The following is a 25767-nucleotide window of genomic DNA, read 5'->3' as shown; positions in this document are numbered from 1 at the left end:
GTTGGCAGGCAGATTCTTAACCACTGCGCCACCAGGGAAGTCCTTATGTTCTTATTTATTGTTTCTTTTCTTCTGCTTTCTTATTGTAATCTCTTTCCCCATTTATTAGTTGAATACTCAGCTCTGACACAAGCCTTTCTACTTTGCTAGGGTGTTTAAGGCTTTAACTTTGACTCTAAGAATTATTTTAGTTTTATGTTACAAGTTATGAAATGTCATATTTTTTAGTTCTAAATCTTTTTCCAGGTTTCATTATGATTTCTTATTTGATCCATTAGTTATTCATAAGTACAATTTTGAATTTTCAAACGGCGAAGCTTTCTTTATTGGTTTAAAAATATTTTTCCTGTTGATTCCATTTTTTTTTCTTGTATTTTATCACCCCTTGTATTTCAGATCATCCATTTGGCTTTTTTTCCCTTCTGCATGAAGAACATCTTTTCTGACTTCTTTTAGTGAGGTTTGATGGTGGTAAATCCTCTCAATTTGCCTGAAAAATCTTTTTGCCATTGTTTGTGAAAGAAGTTTCAATTTGTATGGAATTCTAGTTGGTTAGTTATTTCCTCTCTGTGTTTTGAGACTATTCCACTGTCTTCTGCCTCCTGCTCTTTCTGTAGAGAAGCTAATCATTAGTCCAAATGCTTCCATTGTGTGGCTCTCTCTTCTCTCTATGTCTGCTTACATAAAAACCTTTTTATTATGGAAAATCGAAACAGTGTTAAGTAGAGACACAAGTATAATGAACCCCTATTTGCTGCCACTCACCCTCAAAGCAATTATCCACATTTTGCCAATCATGTTTCACTTTTTTTTCCCTTTTAATCACTTTAGGTATAACTGTGTCTGTAAGCATCTCTAACAATTAAGGATTTACAACCACAATAGCATTATTACACCTAGCAAAGTTTATAGTAATTTCTTAGTATTATCTAATACCTATCCCAAGTTCAAATTTTACCAATTATCTCAAAAATAACTTTTTACTATTGATCTGTTTGAATCAGGATCCAAACAAGGTTTGCTCATTTGCCTTAGCTTAATCTGTTTACATCTGTTTTACTCTGTGACTATTTTCTGCATGCCATTTATTTGTTGAAGAAACTGTAAACCATTCTGGATTGGGTTGATTGCATCATGGTGTCATTTAACACATTTCTCTGTCCTCAGTATCTCCTGTTAACTGATATTTAGATCCTAAAACAGGCCGTCTGAACCTTGGCACTATTGAAATTTTGTTGTTGGTGGCTGTCTTGTGCGCTTTAAGATGTTTAGCAGCATCCCTGACCTTTCCCCTCTAGATGCCAGTAGTACCCTGTAGTTGTGACAACCAAAAAAAAAAAAAAAAAAAAAAAAGAAGTCTCCAGACATTGCCAGGTATCCCTAGGAGGCAAAAAAAATCACCCTTGTTTGTGAACCGCAGATCTTTTTTTTTTTTTTTTTGTGGTATGCGGGCCTCTCACTGCTGTGGCCTCTCCCGTTGCGGAGCACAGACTCTGGACGCGCAGGCCCAGCGGCCATGGCTCACGGGCCCAGCCGCTCCGCGGCATGAGGGATCCTCCCGGACCGGGGCACGAACCTGCGTCCCCTGCATCGGCAGGCGGACTCTCAGCCACTGCGCCACCAGGGAAGCCCTGAACTGCAGATCTTGATTGTGATCAGGTTAAACTCTTTGGGGAAGCTTCATAGGTGGCTGGCTGTGTGCTTCATCTGACGTTCCATCCCGAGCCACATACCGTCTAGTGTTTTCCTTTGAGCAGTGTTAAGATTGATGGGTGGGTAGAGCCCGATCCATCCACTGTAAAGTTCTCCACCAACCTTTCCCCTAATGATCTAGTAGGCACTGATGATGGTCACCCAGATCTGTGATTTTATTTTGCATTGCACAGTTGTGAATTTATAATTCTATCATGCTCTCTTCATTAATTATTCTGACATTTTCTATAAGGAAGAACTTCCCTCATCAACTCTTTGGTTACCCTGAAATACAGTTTGTATCTGTATTAGCAAGATATACATGCTTAATTCCGTCCCTTTACACATGAGTTTTCAAAATAGCGAGTTGGTACACTAGGAACTCCAAATACAGTCATCGAGAGCTTTAACAAAATTATCGTCATGAATCTTGGATTTTAACGTGTTTGGTGTGTTTCAGTCCTTTGGACTCACTGTTAGTTTTGATGCTCAAATTGTCCTGTCTCTGGATAGTGGGAGCCCCTTAAAGTTGGCTTTTTTACCTTCTCACAGCCTGTTGTCTTTGACAGCTTTCTGCTTTCATCTGTGACAAAACGTTCCAGGATCATTGTGTACCTTCCCTGCCCAAACCTGGAATCGGCCATTTCTCCAAGGAGACCTGTGTCCTGGACACCTGCTGTTTTTCCAGATCTCCCTTCCCTTCCTTCAGGGTCCTTTTGCCTCCAGTGGCCTCACCTTCAGCTCCTCTTTGGAGGGCTGCCCTTGACCACTAGAGGTGCTTCCCAACACGTGGGGGATGGAACGTGGAAGTCCCTGAGGGTTGACGCCCATAGGTGGCCCTCACTAGGCAAAGGAGTGCGGGAGGTGAAAGCCCAGCCCTCTGGCTTCAGGTCTGACAACTTTGAGGTTTAGTTCAGACCCCAGGGTCCCCCGAAGGAGCAGCTGACGCTGTTGCAGGACTTTATCTGAAGCTTCCCCCTCTTTTGGCCTCCTTTTCTGCCCTGGTCTGCCTTCTTGCTCCCTTCCAGTTCCTTCTGGGAGTCCGTCCTTAATCAGTCACTTGCACATGGACCCTCATCTCATGGTCTGCTTCTGTAGAACCTGATCTGAGATGCTGTGGTTCCTTTGGTGAGAAATGGTATTATTTACCAATATGGTCATTGCTGCTAGATTTTTACTGCTTTCAGGCTTTTTAGGACTTTTTCTTTTCTTTTTAAAAAAGAAGAATATACCATGTATTCTTTTGGCATTTGTAATTCAAGTGTAAGATTATAGGATTTTTACCTAACTGCTTAGATTTTATATTTGTATCTCTTTTCTGTTACCCTGAAACATTTGTATTTTTGTCTTTTTTTTTTTTTTAGAGCAGTTTTAGTTTCAAAGTAAAATTAAATGGAAAGCACAGAGACTTGCTGTACACTCCCCGCCCCTGCACCGGTCAGCCTCCCCCACCCAGTGGTACATTTGTTACGGTCAGTGAGCCTCCATGAACCACCGTTGTCACCCAAAGTCCAAGGTTTACAGTAGGGCTCACTCTTGGTGCTGTACCTTTTAAAGGTTTGGGCAAATGTATAATGACCTGTGTCATTATAGTATCATACAGAGTAGTTTCACTGCCCCAGATTCCTTCTTTTGTCTTTTTATTTATTCTGGTTTTTTAAATAGTATTGTTTAAAAAAATTGTATTTTAAACTTTTTTGCCCCTACCATGTAGAAATGCAAGCAATTTTTGTCCTTCAGTTTTGTGTCCAGCCAGAGTTGCCAAACAGAATCTCTTATTGTAAATAATTTTCCTGCTGTTTTCTATGTAGACACATTTATACTGCCTATGATATATAACTTTTGACCCATGAACTATTTAACATCTGTTTTGCAATTTCCAATTGTAAAATTTAAATCTTAATTAATCTTTTGGTTTCCGATTATTGCCTTAAATTGCAACTTAATTGTACTGTGATTAGAGGACATGACCTGCATGAGGGTCTTCTTTGAGACGAGAGATTTACGACTGCTTTATGGCTTAGCATATGGTCGACTTTTGTAAATGTTTTATGTATGCTTAAGAGGAATATGTTTTCTCTAATTTGGGGAACACTTGGCTTCTTATATTTGTCTGCTAAATCAAGTTTGTTAGTTGTGTTGCTAAATATTCTGTATATTCACTAATATTTTGCCACACTGACCCATCGATAATTAAGAGAGGTGCATTGAAATCTCTTTCTGTAGATCTGTCAGCTCTTGCTTTGTGTGTGTGTATTTTTTTTTTAAGTTTCTATATTTAATGCAGTTATTTTGAATAGTTTGAAACATGCAGTTCAGTGTAGGAAACATGCTAACAGATGACCAAGTACTACTGTGTATGTTTCTAAAATAGTAACTATGTGTTTCTGAATCTCTTTTGTTAGGCTTTTTCTTTTATTTATTCTCTTTTTCAAAAAAAAGCTTATGTTAAAATATATGTGTTTGCTTTCTATATTTTAAGCCACTTTATGTATATTTAAAATTGCTGTGTCTTACTGGAGCTGAACTTTTTGTCATCTTCTGCTGTCCCACTTTAACTCTAATGATTTTTTCTTATATTGTATTTTTCTGATGTGAATATATACCTGAGTTTTGTTTTATTTTGTTTTTTTAATGAACGTTTGCCAAGTGTATCTTTTCCCATCTTTTGACCTCCAGCCTTTATGTGGCCTCGATTTTAGGCTTGTCTCTTGGAAACTACATATAACTGTATTTTTAAAAATTCCATCTGGATGATCTGTGTCAGTCAGTAACCAGGTTCCGTCTGCTTGTATGTATTGTGATTATTAGTTTACTTGGACCTGTGACATTTGTTCCATTTTTCCTATGTTTTTTCCTCCTTTCCTTGCTTTTTAGTATTGAATAATTGGTTGTTTATTTGCTTTCGTGTCACATTTTCCCCCTATATTAGTTTATAAACTATGAATTATTTTCTGTTTTTTTAAAAGTGGTTATCCTTATAATTCTATCATGCATGCATAACAAAATCTATAGTTATTTTATTAAGATCTAAGACCTTAGAACAGCAGCTGCAATCACATTTCCCCCATCTTCCTTGTTAGCATCCAGCATTTTAGTCCTTTTCTCCCCCACAAAATAGATATTATTATTGTTCTGACTTCGTAGGCATTCAGGATGAGCCCTCCCCAGAATGTATCACTTTTGCATGAGGATTATTTTGAGCTAAGGGCAGTCGAGTCCCTGTGGGTTCAAGAGAAGCAACTGCCCCTCCCTTAACTACCTAGAAGAATTTAAATTGGGGATTTTTCCCAGGAAAGAGTTATTACCAGAGATAAATGTTATCTAAGTGGCCCCATCTGTATGGCAGGGCAAGCATCTAATTACCAAAAACCTGCCCTTTTTTATATTGTCCTATGAATGACCCTCCTGTCCTTGGAAGCCCCAGGCTCCTATCCCATTCCTTAGCTTAAGGTGGTGTATATACCTCATTTTACCCTTCTGTCTGAACCTCTCACGTATGTGTGGTTCCCGTATGTACGAAGTTAAATTTGATTTTCTCCTGTTAGTCTCACGTCAGTTTAATTCTTAGACCAGTCAGAAGAATGTAGGAACGTAGAGGAAAATTTTCTTCCTTCCCAACAACTTTATAGAGACTGTGTTTATTCATTGATAGATTTACCAATTTCTTACATTGCAGACCTTCCTTTAATATCATTTTCTGTCTTCCTGAAGTACAGACCTTCCTGCTATAACATGATGTATGCATTTCTGAAAATGCCATGCCTTGAAAATAATAGGCCTTGTAGAAAAAGTAAGGTTAAGAGCAAATTATTCAAGATATGCAACTCTTGGACCAGATCAATAACAAGAACAAGAACAATCCGAGTGCAGAATGATAGCGAAGTTAAATCTCTGTTTGCATTTGCACCCAGTATCAAGTCTTCAGCCCTGCGTCCTCCTCGAGGCCTTTGCTTCTGGCGGAGACCAGCCTTGTCTTGCTCTTGTGCCACAGTGACTGGAGGGGAGTTACTCGGGACCGGCAGAGGGGCTCACTTCCCTGCCTGTCTCTCCTCTCTGGGATTTTGCCCCTCATTCCCAGACACTTCGTCATCCTCAATCTCCAGTCTGTTACTCCTCCTCCCAGTAGGCGTGTTGCTTTCTGCTTCTAAAAATGGGAAAATGGCCCCATGTGCACAGGGGTCGCCTCGTGCCTCCTTTCTCCCAAGGATTGTAGCTTCTCAGGTTCTGTCCGTGTCAGCTGGTTCCCTGTGCCTTTAAACAGTTATGTATTTTTTTCAGCTTTTATAGTTGTTTTTAGTAGGAGGATGAGTCCTTTTTAAGCCTCTCTGTCATAGGCCATGGAAATGCTGGGTCAATTTTATAGACTTCTATTGCTTGTTCATTTTTTAAAGACTCATTTTGAAAAATTTCTTTACGTATTTATGTTTAGTTCTTTTATAGTCCTCATCTAAAGGTACTTATATCTGAAGTCCATTGGGGGTTATATATATATGACTTGTTTCTGTTGTCTTTCACCCACCTTGTATGGGGGTGATGTTTGTTTTCTGGTCCTTGTATGTTTGCTGATGTTTTTTGTTTGGGGTTCATATATGACTGACCGTAATCCACCCTTTCTGAAGTGGGCTTTGTTTGATAATCAAGCCGTATAGAAAAAGAATTGTTTGGTTGCTTTTTCAGTTCTCCCAAGGATGGTACATAGCTATAGGAGAGAAATTCTTTGTACGTGGTGGATGCCTTGGGACATTAGGCTTAAGTTCTCTTCAAGTTGGAAATGATTGCCTTGGTCGGTGGGCCAGGTGAGGGATGTTCTTGTCAGAGAGGACTTACCTGTGCTTTCCTGGAAGCCCAGCGCACCACCCGCCTGGCCTCCCTTCAGTCCTCTGGAGGGAGCAGTTGAATGTGGTGCCTCACTGAGCTTTCCTGCCTCACCCCAGCTTTGGTCGATCATGTCCCCACAATGTAATTCCTCCGTTCAGCCTCAGTTTCTTAATCTGCAAACTGGAGGTAATAATACGTGCCAGTAAGGGCCCTAGTGAGAATAAAGCACCTGGACCAGCCCGGCACATGTTGTTTTCAGTGAACGTTCTGTTCCTTTCTTTATCCACCGCCCTCCCCCATATCTGGCCATCTGGCTTGATTGTCTTCTGTTTCAATGAATTAATTTTTGTTACTGTCTAGTTTTTTTTTTTTTTTTTAACAGCTTCCAACAGGATATTTCCTTAGTCTGTTGTAGTTCTCGTTTTGATCCTCTCCCTTTATTCCTGGTCTGTTTGGACTTAATTGATGATTTCTGCTGTTGTTGTAGTAGTAAATCTATTTTAGGAGAAATAGTTCCATCCAGGCTCTGGCATCTTTGTTACACTTCTTCTGAGCAGAAAAATTCTTCATTCAGTGTATATTGGTTCCTTTTTCCCAGTTTACTTGTCCTTGGGTTTGCTTAATTGTTATTGTGGAAGAGTCTGAAAAGCTGTGGTTTTAAAATAATAAATGTTTCTTAATTTAAAAGTTACACATGCTCATCACAGAAAAAAAAATTTTAATGTTAAAAGTATAGTGAAGAGAATTAAGATTATTATCAGAAAGACTTTCGGAGATCACCACAGTTACTGTTATTTTGGTGTTATTTCTCTCCCTGTATATGTTATTTTTCATAGTTGAGCCCATCTGGGATATACAAGTGTGTAGCCTTTTTTTTTTTTTAACTTACCTTATCATAAGCTTCTTCTTTAAAGCTTTTGATAAGTCATTTAAACTATTTGTATGCATTTTTAATATTCATAGTATGATGCTTCCTGTAAGTATTGCACACTTAGTCGATCTCCTATGGTTATACTTTTCCTAGTTTTTGTTATTGTAAAAGAACTTATAACAAACACCTTTGTGAATACAGATGTTTGTGTGCATGCTTGGTTTCCTTAGGAGGTAATTTTGTACAAATTAAATCAATAGACAGAATTTTTTACTTTAAATAAGTATTGCCCAGTTGCTTTCTTAGAAGATGCTGTAGTTTATGCCTTCAGCCGGGAGTTGAATGGTGCCGGGTGGTGGCAGCTGACAGACAGCATCGTAGCTGCTGTGGCTCAAGCTGGTTTCACGTTCGGGTCAAGGCTGTTTTCTCTGGCCCGGCCGTTCTCTGCAGGACTTCAGAGTGGCCAGCAGCCAGGGGAGAAGCTTAGAGCCTTCGTCTTCACACATGCTGGAGGGAACCTCCCTCATTTCTGCTTTTATGCTTCTTCCAAGAAGTAAAAGTGAGGTGGACAGTGGGCATTGGCTCCAAGTCACTGCACTGTCCTCCCTGGCGTCCCTGGGGTCTCAGGAACTGTTACCCGCAAGAATGGAAACGTACATTAGGATAGTTAAAAATGAAACACTGTTGTGAGAAACATACTATGCAGAACAGCAAAATCTACTTAAAAACAGTGGTCACAGCCATTTTAACCCTGGGGACTCTGATTTGTGGGTGCCAAGTAGAGGAGGGGGTGCTGACAGCGCAGAGGACGGGCCTCAGGGAAGGGCGGGTGAAGAGCGAAGAGCGAGGGCCGAGCGGGCGTGTGGGCGACGGCCGTGCCCGCGTCCTCCCTGGGTCAGCGTCCTCCGCAGGCCCTGTGCGGCGGGTCAGGCCTGAGCAGCAGGTTCAGGAGAGCGGCTTCAGGCCAGGCCGGCCCCTCTCCTCGCTGCCCTGTTGGCCCTGCCCCAACCCCTGCAGCGAGAGCGGGAGCTCTCACCAGGCAGCCGGGTTGCCTTCTCTCGAGGCGTGAGCCCTGAGCTGGGATGGGGGAACCTACTGGCCCTGGTCCCAGGGGCTGAAGCCAGCTTTGATGTTCGCAGAACATCTAGATTTATGGCCCCTAGGGAAGCAGAGAAGTCCACAGCCAGGGACGCCCGCTGGGCTTGGCGCTCCCCCAGCCACCCTGGTGGCGGGAGAGGTGAGGCAGGGTCTCTGGTCTCTGCGGCAGACGGCCCGGACCCTCAGCGCTGGCACGGCTCTGCCGTTGTTCGCCTCGGCGGTGGCCTGAGTGTGGTCGGAGGGGTCTCGTGTGAAGCTGTGTTCTCAGCCGCACGCCCTTCCCCGGGTGGGCCCACGAAGGCCTGTGGGGTCGGAGCTGGGACAGTGTCGGTCGCCCCGGGCGAGACCTGCGCGGTGTGCGTTTATGAGCCCCACCCCAACTTGGTGGCCCCGTGTCCTTGCAGGTGGTAACGTGGACCTGGGAAGCCCAGCAGCAGGGAAGAAGGAGGTGGAAGCTGATGGCGTGATGAGGAGCGGCCCCCGACCCGTCGTCCCTTACAGCTCCATGTTCTGCTTAAGCCCCACCAACCTGTGAGTCTTGTCGGCAGCCGTGTCCTGTGCCGTCCTCTTGTCCACGGCCCACGATCCACGTGTACACGCTACCAGCGTGTGCTAGACGTGACCTGCCCCTTTACGTGTGTTAATATCCTGATTGATCACCGCAGCATCCCACAAAGCACACACTACTGTCACCTCACGTTGCAGATGAGGACACGAAGCCGCAGGGAAGGCCGGTGTCCAGACACGCAGCCCGTCTATCTCGGTGGCGGAGCTGGGATTTGAACCCAGACAGTTGGTCCCAGGGCCTTGTTCTTAAGCCCCACTGCAGCCTTAGTTTACCTCTGCACACACGCACCCGGTTTACGTCCATCGTGCATATGTGCTGCCCTCTGCCTGCCTTCCAGCAGAGCCCGCAGGCGTGCATTACAGTCACTCGTGTGTCTGTGCACGTTTTCTCCCCTCTGTTTACGCCACCACGAGTCTCATCCACTCATCCGTCCACCTGCCTTCATTAGCTCAACCAATATTCACGTGCCAGCCAGCGTTCTAGGTGCTGGGAATACACGGCCATGAGCAGAACGGACAAGGGCCCCGTCCGTTCCTAAGCTTTCAAGCAAGTGGAGAGGCAGACAGCAGACAGGACGTTAGGGAGGGGACATGAGGTGGTTCACGGAGGGAAGGGCTAGGAGGAAGCACAAAGCGGGGACTGGAGATGCAGACGGTGGGGGCCGCTGACATGAAGTGGGGTTGGAACAGAGACGTGGCGGGGGGGTGCCAGGCAGAGACGCAGGCAGAGCGAAGGCGGAGCCACACCATCCAGGGGGGCAGCGCAGCAGGGTCTGAGGAACTCGTGCTCCGTCCTTTGCCCACGTGCCCAGCCAGCCCTTCTGCCCTGGGCACCCAGCAGTCTTTCCACCAGCCCCCGTCGTCCGTCCTCCCCACGTGCCTCCTTTCAGCGTACGTCTTTGGGGAGCTTGCTCTGCTAGGGGCTTGGAGTAAGATGGCAGTGGAGACGGGTAAGGCCTCGGCCTCCAGCACCGACCGGGTGGTGTCCGTCAAATGAGTACAACGTGGACGGTAAAGCAGGGAGGTCTGGTGTCTTGGAGCAGGTGGGGAGAGTCAGGGGAGCCTTCCTGGAGGAGGTGAGAGATCCCAGGTGAAACCTGAAGGGTGAAGAGTTAAGATGAAGAGGGAGGAACCAGTATTCTTGGAGGGCCGAGAGAACTTAGAGTGGCCCAGGAGTGAAAGACATCAGGCTCAGAACAGCTAACGACAGTTGGATGGGAAAGCACAGAGGTAGACAGCGCTGTTGTGTGTTCTGTGGAGAAGTAGAAGTGACACCGAGAGCCCTGAGAAGCTTGAGAGGTTGTAAACAGTTGGGGGTGAGTGGTGACTTGGTTAGACTGCACTTCAGCAGAGCCCTTTGGTGGCAAGACTGGAGACGAGACAGGGAGACCGTTTAGTAGGTGCCCGCGGTTTTCAGGAAGAGGTGGTGGTGATTTGAGGAGGGTAGCCAGAGTGGAGAGGTTTGGGAGCGAAATGCTTGGGGAGAAATTTTGGAGGCAGAATCTGCAGGATTTGATGGCAAATTAGATGTGGAAGGGCATGGAGATGTGAAGGATGACAGCCAGGGTTTCTGCTTGATGGCTGGGGGCCCGGCCAAGCTGGGGGGTGGTGAGCATAGGCCCTGTGGAGCCCGGGGCAGCTGGCAGGTGGCACACGGCCGGGGGACTTGGGGGTCTGAGCGAGGGTGGAAACTCAGCCACAAGATGGACCGGCAGCTGTTGATTAGAAGGAAGGGGGCTGGGACGGAAGAGGGCCCGAGATGGAGTGTCGTGGAAGTGGAAGGAAAAGCGTCTCAGCGAGGCGGGAGAAGTGCCAGCAGGTCGCTCGGGGGCCTGGGAAGGGCAGCTCCGGGGAGTGTGCGGGCTGGAGCTGGACCCCGGGGGTCGGGGTGAGGAGGAGACAGACATAAGGTCCAGTCCCGTGCAGGGACAGGGAGACGTGGGTGTCCTTGGGAACACTCCGCGTTGGCGAGAGGAGCAGGTTGGATGGGCTGGCGGGCAGCGGTTGAGCCAGCAGAGGCAGGAGCGGGGCCCCCGTGAGCACGTCCCTCGAGGTGGCAGGAGCGACGTCTGCCTCGTGTGCTCGTCCCCCAGGATCGGCTTCACTCTCCCCCTGTGAGGCCTTTGCTGGCCTCCTGGTCACTGTCTCCTGCTGAGTCGTAGTGTGTGTCAACACCTGAGCATCTCCTGCTGCTTTATGTTTACTGGTGTCTGGTTCGCCACTGTGTCCCAGCCCAGAATGTGCCTGAACAGAGCAGAATAGTGGTGAGTGGAGGCGGGCAGGTGCACACACGCGGCTCTGGCGGCTCTGACGGGGGCACCGCGCCCAGCACTGGGGCTCGAGAGGCGCCTGCTCTCCACGGGACTGTGGGCACTCGGCCTCTTCCCCCGCCCGCAGCAGAGCTGGAAGCCCGTCCGGGGCACGGCAGCCCCACAGCAGGTAGACGAGCAGGCCTGGCTGGGCCCCAGTGGAACTTTATGTAGCGAACGGGCCAGACCAACTTGGCCTGCAAGCCGTGGCGGGCTGGCCCTCGCCAGGGTTTCTGCAGCCTTCCCGCCACCTACCTTCCCAGGAATCTGGTCCCCATCGGTCACCTGGCCGCTATCTGCCGACCACAGGGACACTTCCCAGAGCTCAGCTCTTCCTACGGGGAGGGGCCAGCCCAGCCCTCCGTGGGCCTCAGGTGACCCGTGCTTTGCCTTCCAGGCTCCGCCGCTTCTGCCATTACATCGTGACCATGCGGTACTTCGAGATGGTCATTCTCGTGGTCATCGCCCTGAGCAGCATCGCCCTGGCTGCTGAGGATCCTGTGCAGACAGACTCGCCCAGGAACAACGTGAGTGCTGCCATTGGGCTGTGGAGCGTCTGCGGGCACGGAAGAGCGGGGACGGGCCCGGGACGGGAGGGAGGGCTGCCGCTTCGGGGGTGCGCCCCCGCAGGGCCGCTGGCCTCCCGCCCCTCCCCGCCGCAGACCCTTGCCCACAGGCCCCAGGCCGATGGGTTGTCTGTTCAGGCTCCTGCCCCCGCTCGAGCTTCTGGCCTCGCCTTTTTTTTTTTTTTTTTTTTTTGTGGTATGCGGGCCTCCCTCTGCTGCGGCCTCTCCCGTTGCGGAGCACAGGCTCCGGACGCGCAGGCCCAGCGGCCACGGCCCACGGGCCCAGCCGCTCCGCGGCACGTGGGATCCTCCCGGACCGGGGCGCGAACCCGGCTCCCCTGCATCGGCAGGCGGACGCGCAACCACCGCGCCACCAGGGAAGCCCCTGGCCTCGCCTTTGAGAAGAGCCTTTCCTTTGGGTTCCAGGTGCTGAAGTACATGGACTACATCTTCACAGGCGTCTTCACCTTTGAGATGGTGATAAAGGTGAGATGTGTGGTTGCCCTGGTGGCCACGGGGCTTTGCTCGTCCCCCCCGTGACTGAGAGGGAGGCACGTGGCAAGTGTGCCCTGCGCGTGCACACGTGTGGTGACATGAGGGCACATGAGCCCGCAGGTAGAGGTTGTGTCTTGTGGAGACACAAGGCCACGTTTGTTAAGGATGCGCCACAGCATCACGTCAGCCTTAGGAGAGCTCGCAGCGCCGGCCCTGGTCTCCACTACCTGCTAACGGAGACCCTTCTTGCTGAGGGGGACAGGCTTCCCTTACTGTGCGGTGTGAGCGCAGCCCAGGCAGGGCTGTCTCAGCAGAGGGGGAGGCCGGGACCTCGGCTGGAGGAAGGAGAGCAGGGACAGGGCGGTGGCCTCGAGGCCCAAAGGTCACGGCAGGTGGGTGTAGAGGACTCACTAGTGTTTGATCCTAGATGGAGAGCGACCGTGTTGTTGTCGTGACCTTCGTTCCTTCTCTAGGTGTTGCCAAGTGGCCTGTGCTTTCCACACAGGTGTGCGGGCAGCGCGGCTGGTGGGGGCGGGGGGTGCCCACGTGCTGACCCAGGGTGGCTTCTGTGTACGCGAGCACTCGCTTCAGTTCTCTCCCAAATTCCTGGGGGAGGTGTTCTCGTCTCATTTCGACGCGGACACGGAGGCCCAGGGACGTTAAGGTGCCGCTGCGGGAGGGGCAGAGTCCAGCAGCTCCTCCTCTTGCCACGCGGGGCTGAGACTCCGAGGGTCTGGCAGGCGGCGTGCTCCGGGCAGTGTGTGCCTGCAGCCCAGCGATGGAGGAGAGACTCACTCAGGCGCCACGGGAGCTGGGGGCCCAGGAAGGATCTCAGCCGGTCACGACCATGCAGGGTCATTGGGTCAAAGGCATGGAGACCCAAACACCCGTTGAGGCTCTAAGAGGCCATTACCTGAGCTGTGTCCGCTCCCCTGACAGGCGTGACCTGAGCCGTGACCCCTCCCCTGACAGGAATTGACCTGAGCCGTGACCCCTCCCCTGACAGGCGTGACCTGAGCCGTGACCCCTTCCCCTGACAGGCGTGACCTGAGCCATGACCCCTTTTCCTGACAGGCGTGACCTGAGCCGTGACTCCTTTTCCTGACAGGCGTGACCTGAGCCGTGACCCCTTCCCCTGACAGGCGTGACCTGAGCTGTGACCCCTCCCCTGACAGGAATTGACCTGAGCCATGACCCCTCCCCTGACAGGCGTGACCTGAGCCGTGACCCCTTCCCCTGACAGGAATTGACCTGAGCCGTGACCCCTCGCCTGACAGGAATTGACCTGGGCTGTGACCCCTCCCCTGACAGGCGTGACCTGAGCTGTGACCCCTTTTCCTGATAGGCGTGACCTGAGCCGTGACCCCTCCCCTGACAGGCGTGACCTGAGCCATGACCCCTTTTCCTGACAGGCGTGACCTGAGCCGTGACCCCTCCCCTGACAGGCGTGACCTGAGCTGTGACCCCTCCCCTGACAGGAATTGACCTGAGCCGTGACCCCTCCCCTGACAGGCGTGACCTGAGCCGTGACCCCTTCCCCTGACAGGAATTGACCTGAGCCGTGTCCCCTTCCATGATAGACATGATCAGGGCTGTGTCCCCTCCCCTGATGGGATGTGACATGAAGCGGCACCCTTCCCCTAACCACGTCTCTGGGCTCTGGCTCTGCCTTTCTTTCCTGAAATATTCTGTTCATGAAAGTGTGTTGTTCCCCTAAAGATGATCGATTTGGGACTGCTGCTGCACCCTGGTGCGTACTTCCGGGACCTCTGGAATATTCTGGACTTCATTGTGGTCAGTGGGGCCCTGGTGGCGTTTGCCTTCTCGTAAGTACCCAGGTCTGCTCTGACTCTTGCTGGGCTGCAGTCCCCGGAGCGTGATGAGTGGGGGGTGAAGGAGGAGGGGTCCACTGGCCTCCATGGCTGTGTCTAGTCAGTCCCTCTGTGCCTGGGCGGGGCTGGGCTGTGGGGCTGGGAGGACCTCAAGGCTCGTTCGCCCCTGACACTCCCCATGGTTCTGAAATTGGATAGGCAGCCCTCTGCTTATGGTGTCTGCCTCTTGGGTCCTTCAGAAAACTTGTCGTGCCCTGACGCGGCTGCCCTGCTTGGTCAGCCAGTGTGGGTGGATGCAGCTGGGGTCTCCGCCATTTTCTGTGGCTCCCGAGTGAGCGGCACTCAGCCCTGTTGTGGCTGGGCCTGGATTGGCTCCCTCAGACCCTACGCAGTGGCGGGCATGGAGCAGGCGTTGGGTGCACGGGTGGAGCAGGGGGGAGATTTGGCGGAGGTGGTGGGGGGAGATCCAGAGATGAGGAAGACCCTCGGTGGGCGCAGATACGGAGGGACGGGCTCACCCCTGAGCCCACAGGGAGGCCCCTCACTGACTCTCTTCTCTTTGTCCCCTGTTGCTGGACTCGCGGTAGGAGCTTCATGGGGTAACGCCTTCCCTCTGTCCCCTCACACCGCTGCACACCACAGCGCGCTGCGACCCCTCGTGGGCCGTTTCATCACCATGCCTCACCTCCGCTCATTGCCCTCCGCCATCTGGGCTGCATGCTGCCCGGAGCCCTGTCCCCAGGGCCACATGTCCCCGCCTCACCTCTGGGGGCCGGGTTGGGGGCTGGAGCTGGGCGTGGCCCCCCTTTGGTGAGCGGGGAATCCTGACTGAGTGCTGGAGGCTGGGCGCCTGGGCCCCGAGGGCAGTGCCCGCTCTGGGTGGGAGCTGGGCTGCCGGGATGTTGGCTGTCCTGAGACACTTTCCCACGTGTCTCCTCGGGAAACAGGGCTTTCTTGCTCTTTGCTTTCCACAACGCCTCCCTGAAATGCCCAGCATCTCTGACCCTCTATTGTTATAAAACAAAATTCAACTGAGTAAATCTGAAGGTCTAATTGGGTTTATTCAGTGATTCATGAAACAGGCGGTATCCCGTCTAGTAAGTAGAAAGGCTGTACGCGATGGAAGCTGTACAAAGTTGAAGGCCTTTATAGAAAGGGAGGCAGACAAGGTTATTAACAAAAGAAAAGAAAGGATTGTTTCAGGCAAGGTTACCTCACTGGTGCTGACCAGTTAAGTCCAGAAATTCCATTCCTGGGAAAGGCTGAAACTGCAATTCAGTCCTGGTTCGCTGTCCTGGGGGCAAGTGGCTCCACTTTGGGCCTGTTGTTTCTTTTTATTTTTCCTTCTTCTCCTTTTTCTTCCTTTTCCTCTTTCTCCTCTCCCTCCCTCTCCCCCTCCTCTTTTTTTTTTTTTAAACAATTCTCCCCTTCTGATCAAACTGTCAGCCCACCTGAGAGATGTGATCAAAATTTTAGGTGTGTCGACTAAAAAAACATTCACAGCCTAGAAGTTGAGAGTTACGTTTTATTTGGCGGACAAAACTGAGGACTTAAGCCCGGGACACAGCATCTCAGACAACTCTGAGGGACGGCTCCAAAGAGGCAGGGGGAGCCAGGATATACAGGAGTTTTTGCAACAGAGCCCAGGTAGTCGTAATATCAAAAGATTACTGTTAACTAAAGAAAACCAGGCATCTCAAGTTAAGGGATTTAGTGCTTTTCTTTCTATGGGAAATGCAAGAGTCTGGGCTCATTGAATCATTCGTTTGATATGTACCTCAGCTATCTGGGCCAGCATCCTGTGCTTCTCATCCTGAGTCTCCTGAGGTGCCCCGTGGGGAGGGGGGTGGCTGGCAGCTAGATGGGGGGCATCCTGCCTCCATCCTGAGCTCCCTCAGGGCTCACCATCCGGTGGCTGTAATGTGGTGGCTTGATGGCTGCAACATCCTTTGTTTACTGATATGGCAGGCAGTATTTTTCATTCACAGGCATTAGCACCACTCTTAGCTCCTGCTGTGTCGTTTTTGCAGCTTTGATCTTTGATGTGGCATCCATGGGCCACGAGGTGCTTGCTTAATCCTTGTGACATTCACAGGTCGCAGGGCCAGGTTCATAATGCTTATGTTGGTCATTTTCTTTGCTGCTTTTCTGACATTCCAGTCAGAATGGAGACCGTTTACTTAGTGGTTATCAGCTACAAACGTGTATTTAAGGTTTTTGAGAGAATACGACAAACGCAAACACATCAAGGGCATTATAAGCAGGATAATTCCTCATGTTTGAAGTGTACTTTGGAGCCATGGTCCCCAAGACCCAAACCCATCAAAGAAAAACCCCATGAAGAAGTCACACATTTGAGACAAGTAGCTGGCTCAGTGATCTTATGTAACTGATTTTCACCTTCCCCGGAAGTGCCAATCGAGGTACTGTAGGTAGTACCTCGACTGGCCACGGCACAGACAACTTCTTGCTCACTTAAAGATAACCAAGGGCTATCCTATTAATTATTATTATCAGGACCAACTTTGGCCAGAGAGTCTAAGGATATTTGCAGGGGAATCTGCAATGTCTTCAAGAGTTATGGAGAGGTTTCTGATCATATCTTGTGCATATTTACTCCTAACCTAACTCCTTGTGCATATTTACTTGAAACCAAGTGATGGATTTATTCACAGCGTTTGCTACGTTTACCCATTTAAGCCAGGGGTCAGTCAGGTTTTTAGTGTATGTGGGACTAGAATCTTCTCCCCTGAAATAAAGAGCCTTCCTAAACGCCTTGCAAAGATGGGTGCTGCTGGTGGGGTCTTCCTAGTGAGTGGAGACAAATCTGATCTAGATAGTCGGGATAGGTCGGAATCTTTGGTGACGAATCCAGCAGTCTGAAAGGCTAACCCCATTAGTAATGGTCTGGGAGATAAAGACGAGGGTGTGATCTTTCCGTGCCAACACGGGAGTAATGGACAGGAAAAGGAGAGTTTCACGATTGAAGTGTAAAGTCATGATCTGTCATCTTGGGCCGAAGCAGTCTACGTCCATGTCGGCTCCTTTTCTTCCTCTCAATTCGATTTGGAGGTCTCCAGCATTTGTACAGGGTGAGATGGGGTTTTTTGGTTTTGTTTTGAAGGATGGCTGAAGCTCTGGGTTCCCACAGAGGGAGGGGGAGGGGAAAGGCAGGCGGGGAGGTGGCCTCATCCCTGAGGGAGGCTCGGAAATGGATTTTCTCTGTGACGTGTGGGTGGCAGGTGAGGTGAGGTGAGTGGGGGGCAGCACGGAGGGAGCTGGTCCTCACCCCAGCCAGCCTGGCCGTGCAGAGCCCCGGGCAGGGCAGCAGGACTGAGGCAGCCCCAGCTTCACCGCGCTGGGGACCTGGGAGCTGTCCAGCATGGAGCCTGCTGAAACCAGCAGGGCCTTGGCCTGTGGGAGGCTCTCCCAGGGGCCCTCTGTGGCCCGCTGCCCCTCTCTGCTCCAGGGCTTGAGAGACCAGTGTAGGGGATCAGACCAGAGAAGGGAATGCTGGGGCTTCTTCAGCTGTGAAATGTTTATCCAAGGTTCAAGTCCCTGAAGTTTACTGCCATCTGGGTAGTGAGGAGGACCTGGTGCAGTCCCTTCCAAGGAGATTTCAGGGCAATCTTTGTTCTGACTGATTTCAAATCAGAGAGGTGGGAGAAAATTGGAAACGTTAGTTTGGTAAGTCATAGCCAGATACTTGAGGAAACTGGAAGAATTCAGGATCCAGCCCAGTTTACAGGTACATAACAAAACCTTAAAGATAATTCTTAGGATTAGAATCTAATATCTCTAAAGGGACAAACATATTTTTTTCTCTCTACAATACTCCCACTTTTTTACCAAAGATAATCGCAGTAAAACTAATTTGTTTGTATTAAACTTGGCCTGATTATTTGTATAAGTGCAGCAAGAAGAGTGACTGATCATTTCAGTTCTTTTTAAGGCTGCTTTGTTACAAATTTTCATAAGGAGTCTCACACTGAACTCTCAAAAGCCTTCAAAGCCAGGAAACCAAACCAAGGACATGGCCATCAGATTTGACCTGCAATACCTTTTCAGTCAAAGCCCAGCCCTGGCTGGGGCTGCAGTCCTGGCACGGCCTCCCCGCTTTATTCCCACTGGGGGCCTCAGCATGGTGTCTGGAGGAAGCTGGTGTTCCCGCTGTGGGTGGGAGTGCTGAATGACATGGCCCGGGGGGAGGGGCTCTTCCCATCCAGAAGCTCAGCTCTCCCTGGACACCAGGTGCTGCTGACCTGGCCCCGGCCCTTGTCCACTCTGAGGAGGCCTCGGCAGGCAGCCCGTAGGGGGAGATGCACTGGCTTGTGGTGCCTGCAGGGCCGAGGCTGCCCTGTCCCCAGGTCCTCTGGGCACAGGTGTGCACCTTGCCTGTCTACATGGGTGGCTTCTCCCTTCTAGAGGCTCCAAAGGGAAAGACATCAACACCATCAAGTCCCTGAGGGTCCTGCGTGTGCTGCGGCCTCTCAAGACCATCAAGCGGCTGCCCAAGCTCAAGGTGCGAGTCTGGAGTGGGGCCGTGTGTGTGTGTGTGTGTGTGTGTGTGCGCTCATGTGTGCGTGTGGGCACACATGTACATGTAGGTTGTGCATGTGTGCATGCATGTGCACATGTGTACATGTAGGTCTGCGTTGTGGGGTGCACATGTGTAACTGGCCTGGCGCCTGCAGCTTCCCGCGTGGGGTGAGGCTGAGCAGGGCTGAGGGGAGGCCCCACGCTGGGGAGGCCTGTGTCGCGTGCGTGGGGCGGGCTCTCAGCTCTGTGACCTTCCCCGAGGGGGCTCATTCTCCGCAGTGTCCTGTAAGGCTCCTCTTCCTCAACCCAGGGGCGCCCGATGGGACAGCGGGTTTCATCAGCAGCTGTAGCGCGGGGGGAAGGGCTGCGGAGAGAGGTGGGCTCACAGGGAGATGCGGGGAGGGCAGGGGTTCCCTGAAGCGTGGCTGTGGCTTTAGAAGTATGCTACAAGCTAATAGTTGCTGAGCTTGTACTTAAACTCGCTTAGTCCCTCAAGACTGTGTGCAGTAGTGCACGCGGGCCGTGGAGACACTAAGCGACGAGGGATTACGGCAGGCAGTTTGCTTAGAGCCGCGTGTGAAGGGCCGGCTCCGGGAGTGATGGAGGCTCCAGGGGTGGACGGGCAGGGTCTGCGCTGCCAAGGCAGCTGCTTGTGTCTGGAGTGTGCCAGGTGGGGTCTCGGGAGATGGTCGTGGATCTGCCTTTGTGCACAGCCAGCCGGAACCAGGGCCAGGGCAGCAGGGAAAGGCTCACTGGAGAGCAGTGAGAGCCCCTGACAGGAGGCCCGGGCAGTGGTAACAGACGGGAGTCACCTCTGTTTCATGGACATGCCCCAAGTCCCTGTCCTGAGCTGGCCTCCACATCACCGCTTCCCCATCCCACGTTCCCCCGACGGGCAGGGGCCAGGCATGGTCCTCGGCCCGGCCCTGCCCCTTCCCTCCACGTCAGCCCATGGCCTGGCAGAGTGGCCTAACCCCGGCCCCAGCACCAGGTTCCCCTCGGCATCTGGCCCCCCTGCCTGCAGCTCCTTTTCTAGCACCTCCTGCCCACCCCGTCCAGTCCAGGATCACCCTTCTAGAGGAGGACAGCGCAGGCAGCTTCCCACACAAGGCAGCCGGCCCCGGCCCAGACCCTTGCGCTGGTCACGGGCCTGGGCCCCGGCCCTCATGGCTCCACCCTCCCCCAGGCTGTGTTTGACTGTGTGGTGAACTCCCTGAAGAACGTCCTCAACATCCTGATTGTCTACATGCTCTTCATGTTCATATTTGCTGTCATCGCGGTGCAGCTGTTCAAGGGGAAGTTTTTCTACTGCACCGACGAGTCCAAGGAGCTGGAGCGGGACTGCAGGTAAACTGGGCAGGGCGGCTCCTCTGTCCCCAGTGCCACACCTCCTTGGCAGGACAGGCCCTTCCTGCCCACACACCTCAGGGAGCTCAGCGTGGCCACTGCCGGGCGTTCCGTCAGCCCTCGAGATCCAGGCTGGGCCCTAGGGTCAGAGGGCCGCCCCGGGGTTGGAGCCACTTCCCCGTCGCCCTGAGGCCTTGGGCCCCAGCAGAGCAGACAGGAGAGGCGCCCTCAGGGAGGAGCGAGGGGGAGGGTGGTGCCGTGTGGATGCCGTCCTGGACACTTCACATAAACGGAGTCACGTGATCTGGGGTCTTGTGTGTCCAACTTCTACCACTAGTGCTGTGGAGGTGCCTCCTGCTGTGGCCTGTGCAGTACTTCGTCTGCTTTAATGGTCAGATGTTATTCCTTCTTAAGTTACACCTCATTGTACTATCCATTTATCTGTTGGTGGACATTTCGGTTGTTTCCACATTTTGGCCATTGTGATTACTGCTGCTTTGAACATGTGTACAACTTCTTCTGTGGAGAGGTGTTTTCATGTCTCTCGAGTATGAACGTAGAAGTGAGATTGCTGGGTCACGTGGCGATTCTCTTTATCAGTTTCAGGAACTGCCAGACTGTTTTCCAAAGTGGCTGAACCATTTTGTATTCCCACCAGCAGTGTCTGGGAGTTCCGATTTCTCCACATCCTTGCCAATGCTTGTTATTTTCCTTTTTAAAAATGTAATTATAGCCATGCTAGTGGGTATAAAGTGGTATCTCATTGTGGTTTGATTTGCATTTCCCTGATGATTCACGATGTGGAGCCTCTTTTCATGTGCACATTGACCATTTGTAGGTCTTCTTTGCAAAAATGTCTATTCAGCTCTTTTACCCATTTTTAAAATTAGGTTGTTTGTCCTTTTTATAACCGATTGTAATTGTTCTTCATATAGCCCTGATACAAGTCCCTTATCAGATAGATGATTTTCAATATTTTGTCCCATTCTGTGTGTTGGTGATGTCCTCTGAAGCACAAAAAAAGCTTTCAATTTTGATGAAGTCCAGTTTATCTGTTCTTTTCTGAGGCCCCCTGTGTTTTCTAAGCGTCTTATAGTGTTAGCTCTTACATTTAGGTCTTTGATCCATTTTGAGCTAATTTGTATACATGGAGTGAGGTGGGGTCCGCATTCATTTTCTTACCTGTAGATGCCCAGTGGTTTCAGCACCATCTGTTGAAAAGACCGTTCTTTCTCCACTGAATGAATGACCCTTTTCAAAATTCAGTTGACCGCAGACACAGGGGTTTATTTGGATCCTTTGTCTTTAACCCCTGACTTCCTCTGTGTTCCCATTCCCAGGGGCCAGTATTTGGATTATGAGAAGGAGGAGGTGGAAGCTCAGCCGCGGCAGTGGAAGAAATACGACTTCCACTACGACAACGTTCTCTGGGCCCTGCTGACTCTGTTCACAGTGTCCACGGGGGAAGGGTGGCCCATGTGAGTGCCCCCCTGGTTGGTCAGGCTAGAGCAGAGGGGCAGCCAGAGTGGGGAGCTCAGACTCTGCGTCCGTCACTAAGCAAATGCCCCCCAGGCTCTTGTACTTACCGGGTGAGACATGGCCCTGCCCTTCAAGAGTGGGGAGCAAGAGGAGATTAAGCCAAGAGCACAGCATCGTGAGCTCCTGAAAATCCTTGTTTAGTGGCTGGAGGCCGGAGGGAAGATGGGCCCTTTGGCGTCTCTCTGTGCTAGCCTCTGGCCGCAGTTAAGGGGAGCCCAAGGGATGCGTGTGTTCAGTGCCACACTGGATGGCAGGGGCTTCCTTTGGGGCTGAGATGACCACCCTTCAGAAGGTAGGATCGATGCTCTTCCAGGAGACCCTGCTCAGCCCAGGGCTTTCTGGCGACAGGCGAAGCTGGGTGTGGGCAGGTTACCTGGTGTGAGGTGGGAGAGAGCCGGGCAGCGCGGGACTGCGGGACCTCTCCCACCTCTCCTCCAGGGGATAGGACCTCAGGCACCCTGAAGCATCCTCTAGGAGGCCCCCCCAATGGCCCTGAGTATCAGCCCTACTGGCGAGACAGGCCCCCGCCGGGAGCCATGGCACCCTGAGGCGCAGGCCTGGCCCGCACGTGGCGCCGTCTCCGGGCTCCGCCGCAGGAGCCTCGCCCGCGACACGGGTCTCGCCTTTCCCGGGGCCGCCTCCTGGGCTCCCCTGAGGCTTGGCGTTGGTTCTCGGCCCAGGGTGCTGAAGCACTCGGTGGACGCCACGCATGAGGCGCAGGGCCCGAGCCCCGGATACCGCATGGAGCTGTCCATCTTCTACGTGGTCTACTTCGTGGTCTTCCCCTTCTTCTTCGTCAACATCTTCGTGGCCCTGATCATCATCACCTTCCAGGAGCAGGGGGACAAGGTCATGTCTGAATGCAGCCTGGAGAAGAACGAGGTAGGCGACTCCCCTCCGACTCCGTCTCCTCGCGGGCTCTCCAGCGGGCGGTGTAGGCAGGGCCCCTGGGCTCCCCTTCTGTGTGGGAACCACTGGCCAGCACAGGGCAGGGAGGGCTGCCCGGAGGAGGCTTCTGGATGAGGGCGGGGGGTGCGCAGGGGCTCCGCAGGGTCCAAGCTCACCCCGCTCCCTCCTTCCTGTGCAGAGGGCTTGCATCGACTTCGCCATCAGCGCCAAACCCCTGACGCGGTACATGCCCCAGAACAAGCAGTCGTTCCAGTACAAGACGTGGACGTTCGTGGTCTCGCCGCCCTTCGAGTATTTCATCATGGCTATGATAGCCCTGAACACCGTGGTGCTGATGATGAAGGTGCGTGGGGCCTGCGTGGTGGATCCCGGCGCCCGTGGGGCGGGAGCCCGACTCCGGCCTGGCGGAGGGTTGGCCTCCTCCTGGGGTATGGGCAGGAGTGGGCGTCGCCCGAGTGCCGGTCAGCTCAGGGCGCCTGCGCAACCCTGGGCCCCCAGTCGTCCGTGGGCTGAGATCATGAGAAGGTTCTGGGAGACAAGGGGAACCGGGAGGGGGTCCCCGTGCAGCAGGCATGTGTGATGGGAGGTCATCGTGGGCCCCGTGGGCTGTCTCAGGGCAGCCAGGCCTGGGGCCAACGGTACCCCTTCCCCGGGCAGTTCTATGACGCGCCCTACGAGTACGAGCTGATGTTGAAGTGTCTGAACATCGTGTTCACGTCCATGTTCTCCATGGAGTGCGTGCTCAAGATCATCGCCTTTGGGGTGCTGGTACGTGCCTTGGCCCCTCCTGGCCTTTAGGTGTCTGCATTCTGGCTCCCCCTCTTCAGGGGACCTTTGGGGGCCCACCGTTTGGAGCTGGGGATTCCCTGAACCCCCAGAACACATGTGACCCTGGAGGGGCCCCAGGGAGGGGGCTGCCGGGGTCTGCCCGCACCTCTGCCCCCGCCCTGCCCCCGGAAGCGGGTGGGGCCGGGCCCCTTCCCTCTGGATGCATGGCCTTGTGCTCTCCCACCTGAGGCGGCGCGTCTGTCCACTCGCCGCCTTCTTGACTAGAGGCCGCCTCCGGCGGCTCCTCGTCTGGCAGAGCCCTCACCGGCCCCTCACTAACTGCCCTTCTTTCTCTCCAGAACTATTTCAGAGACGCCTGGAACGTCTTTGACTTTGTCACTGTGTTGGGAAGTATTACTGATATTTTAGTAACAGAGATTGCGGTAAGTAGCATCTCCTGCCCCCGCAGGGCCCCCAGTGGTTTCCTTCCAGAGGTGTTCCCTCGCTGAGCCCCCAGGCCCCGGTGGTGTGAGCTGCTCCTCCGAGCAGAGTTCCCCGCGAGCTCTGGAGACGGAAGCTCCTCTCCAGAGGCGAGTGTGGTGACGAGCCGGGGTGGGGGGGGTCCTCTCGGCAAATGCTTTTTCTTGGATGAGAAATTGGTTCCCGGGAGGGCCTCCAGGCTGGTGGCCTGAGAGTCACCTGGAGCGCCATGGTAACAAGTGACCGGGAAGATAAGGGTCTTCTAAATTTGTGTGTATCTAATACATACACATCTAACAACTGGTGCCAAAAAGATACAAACTAAAACCAGTAAGGATTTAGGATATTTTAAAGTATTAGGTTTGTTTTACATACACGTGGGTGTGTGTGGGTGTGTGTGTGTGTGTGTGTGTGTGTGTGTGTGTGTGTGTGTGTGTACACATTGCTGGAGATTCTTATTCTTACTCAAATACATGGATTATATCTAAAAACTGACTGAGGGCTAGAACATGAACTTGTCTCAACAAATTTGAAAGAATCTGAGTCATAAAGCGGTATTCTTTAAGCACAACACGTTAAGTTAGAATTCAATGGCAAAAACCACATTTATTTTTCTTAGGTTGAATTCTCTAGGAACAGACACCAAGGTGAGGGTTCCTGTAAAAGTTATGTCTTAGGACGTGTTCTGAGGCAGAATCCGTGGAGAGAGCTTTGGGGAGGTGGGTGGGGAGAGAAGGACCAGAGGTGCCGGTGAATCGGGTCACCCCCCAGGGGCTCTGGAGACAGGGTGGGTCACACCTCAGAGCTGCAGAGTTCCTACCTCTGTGCCCACCAGTCCTCGGCTAACGGCTGTGCCCGGGGTGTCGATTCCCAGACGCCCGAGCGCCCCGAGGGCAGGCGAAGCCAGCTCTGGCCGCCCGCGCTGCTGCGGGGGAAGGGCCACGGGCAGGGCGGGGGCATCTGCTCGCAGCCCTGGCTCAACCTGGCTCTGCCCGCGCCTCACGCCGGGTCCTGTTGCTGTCTTCAGGGTGGCGCTAGTCACGACTTCTGGGAGGAGAGGGTTGAGCGGGGGAGCAGGGCGCCTGCCGCTGCGCTGGGATCTGCGTCATCGCCGGGGCCCCCTCACCTGCGGCCAGCCCTCCGTGCTGTGGGGCCCGGGCCCTGCTTGCCATACGCTGTGTGGCTCTGGCTGCTGTGATGGTCCAGGCACGGTTCAGACTGGTCCCAGGAACCTCTAGAAAGGCCCCGGGAGCCCCTGATTTCCAGACAGACTTCTCCCTGCCCCTGTGCAGGGGCAGCTCTGCCCTTCACATCCTGGCCAGTGTGGAAACTCTGGGGAACCCAGAGCGACAGGAGCCACCACGGCCTTCCTGTGTCCCACAGTGGAAGTGGTCTCCAGCCTGTTCGAGTCAGGACCCCGAGATGCGCTTAGCCTGAATCTGTGGGGATGGTGACACAAAGTCCCAGCGGGCTGCTGGAGTCGTGGTGACAGGAGCCACCTCCGCTTTGGCCCCTTGCTTCCTGGATCCATGCGGTTTACAGGTCAGGCACCCAGTATGTCTGTTGGCCGTCAGTTCATCTTGAAGTGCGGCACCCCGAACCCCCTGAGGTGCCCCACCAGGCCAGCTCTTTTCTGTGCCTGTAAGAGGCCATCTCAGCATTTTATCAGAGCGACACCTCCTGAGTGATGTGGAGTGTGACATGCTGGTGGGTCCTGGGTCTCCTGTTCCTTTGCCTGCCCCCGCCACCCGCTTGCTCTGAGTGGATGGCATGTGGCACTCCCTGTTGGTAAATCTCTGACGCTGGTGCATCAGCAGAGGCAGGCCCGCACCCAAGATATGAGTGATCCCCGTTGAGACAGATCACTGTTGCTTGCGGGTGAAAGGTTCTCAGGTAGGCGACTTACCACCAAGTGGCTGCGTGACAGCTCCAGG

The 25767-nt window shown here is 52.5% G+C and overlaps 1 protein-coding gene across 1 annotated transcript in view; it reads left to right on the top strand.

Annotated features, from left to right (window-relative positions):
* Positions 1–25767, top strand: part of CACNA1B (calcium voltage-gated channel subunit alpha1 B) — a 172368-nt gene that overhangs the window by 127935 nt on the left and 18666 nt on the right. Inside the window, exons 21-31 of the mRNA XM_028497927.1 lie at positions 8887–9013; positions 11756–11885; positions 12351–12410; positions 14139–14245; positions 18677–18773; positions 19977–20137; positions 21478–21615; positions 22357–22558; positions 22764–22928; positions 23243–23353; positions 23713–23796. Coding sequence (XP_028353728.1) covers positions 8887–9013; positions 11756–11885; positions 12351–12410; positions 14139–14245; positions 18677–18773; positions 19977–20137; positions 21478–21615; positions 22357–22558; positions 22764–22928; positions 23243–23353; positions 23713–23796 — 1382 coding nt within the window. The remainder of the gene's footprint in view (positions 1–8886; positions 9014–11755; positions 11886–12350; positions 12411–14138; positions 14246–18676; positions 18774–19976; positions 20138–21477; positions 21616–22356; positions 22559–22763; positions 22929–23242; positions 23354–23712; positions 23797–25767) is intronic.

Source organism: Physeter macrocephalus, chromosome 13 (genome assembly GCF_002837175.3).
Source record: "Physeter macrocephalus isolate SW-GA chromosome 13, ASM283717v5, whole genome shotgun sequence".
NCBI classification, from domain to species: Eukaryota; Metazoa; Chordata; class Mammalia; order Artiodactyla; family Physeteridae; genus Physeter; species Physeter macrocephalus.
The sequence above is the reverse complement of the archived record's forward strand: the minus strand, read 5'-3'. Positions and strand labels throughout refer to the sequence as shown.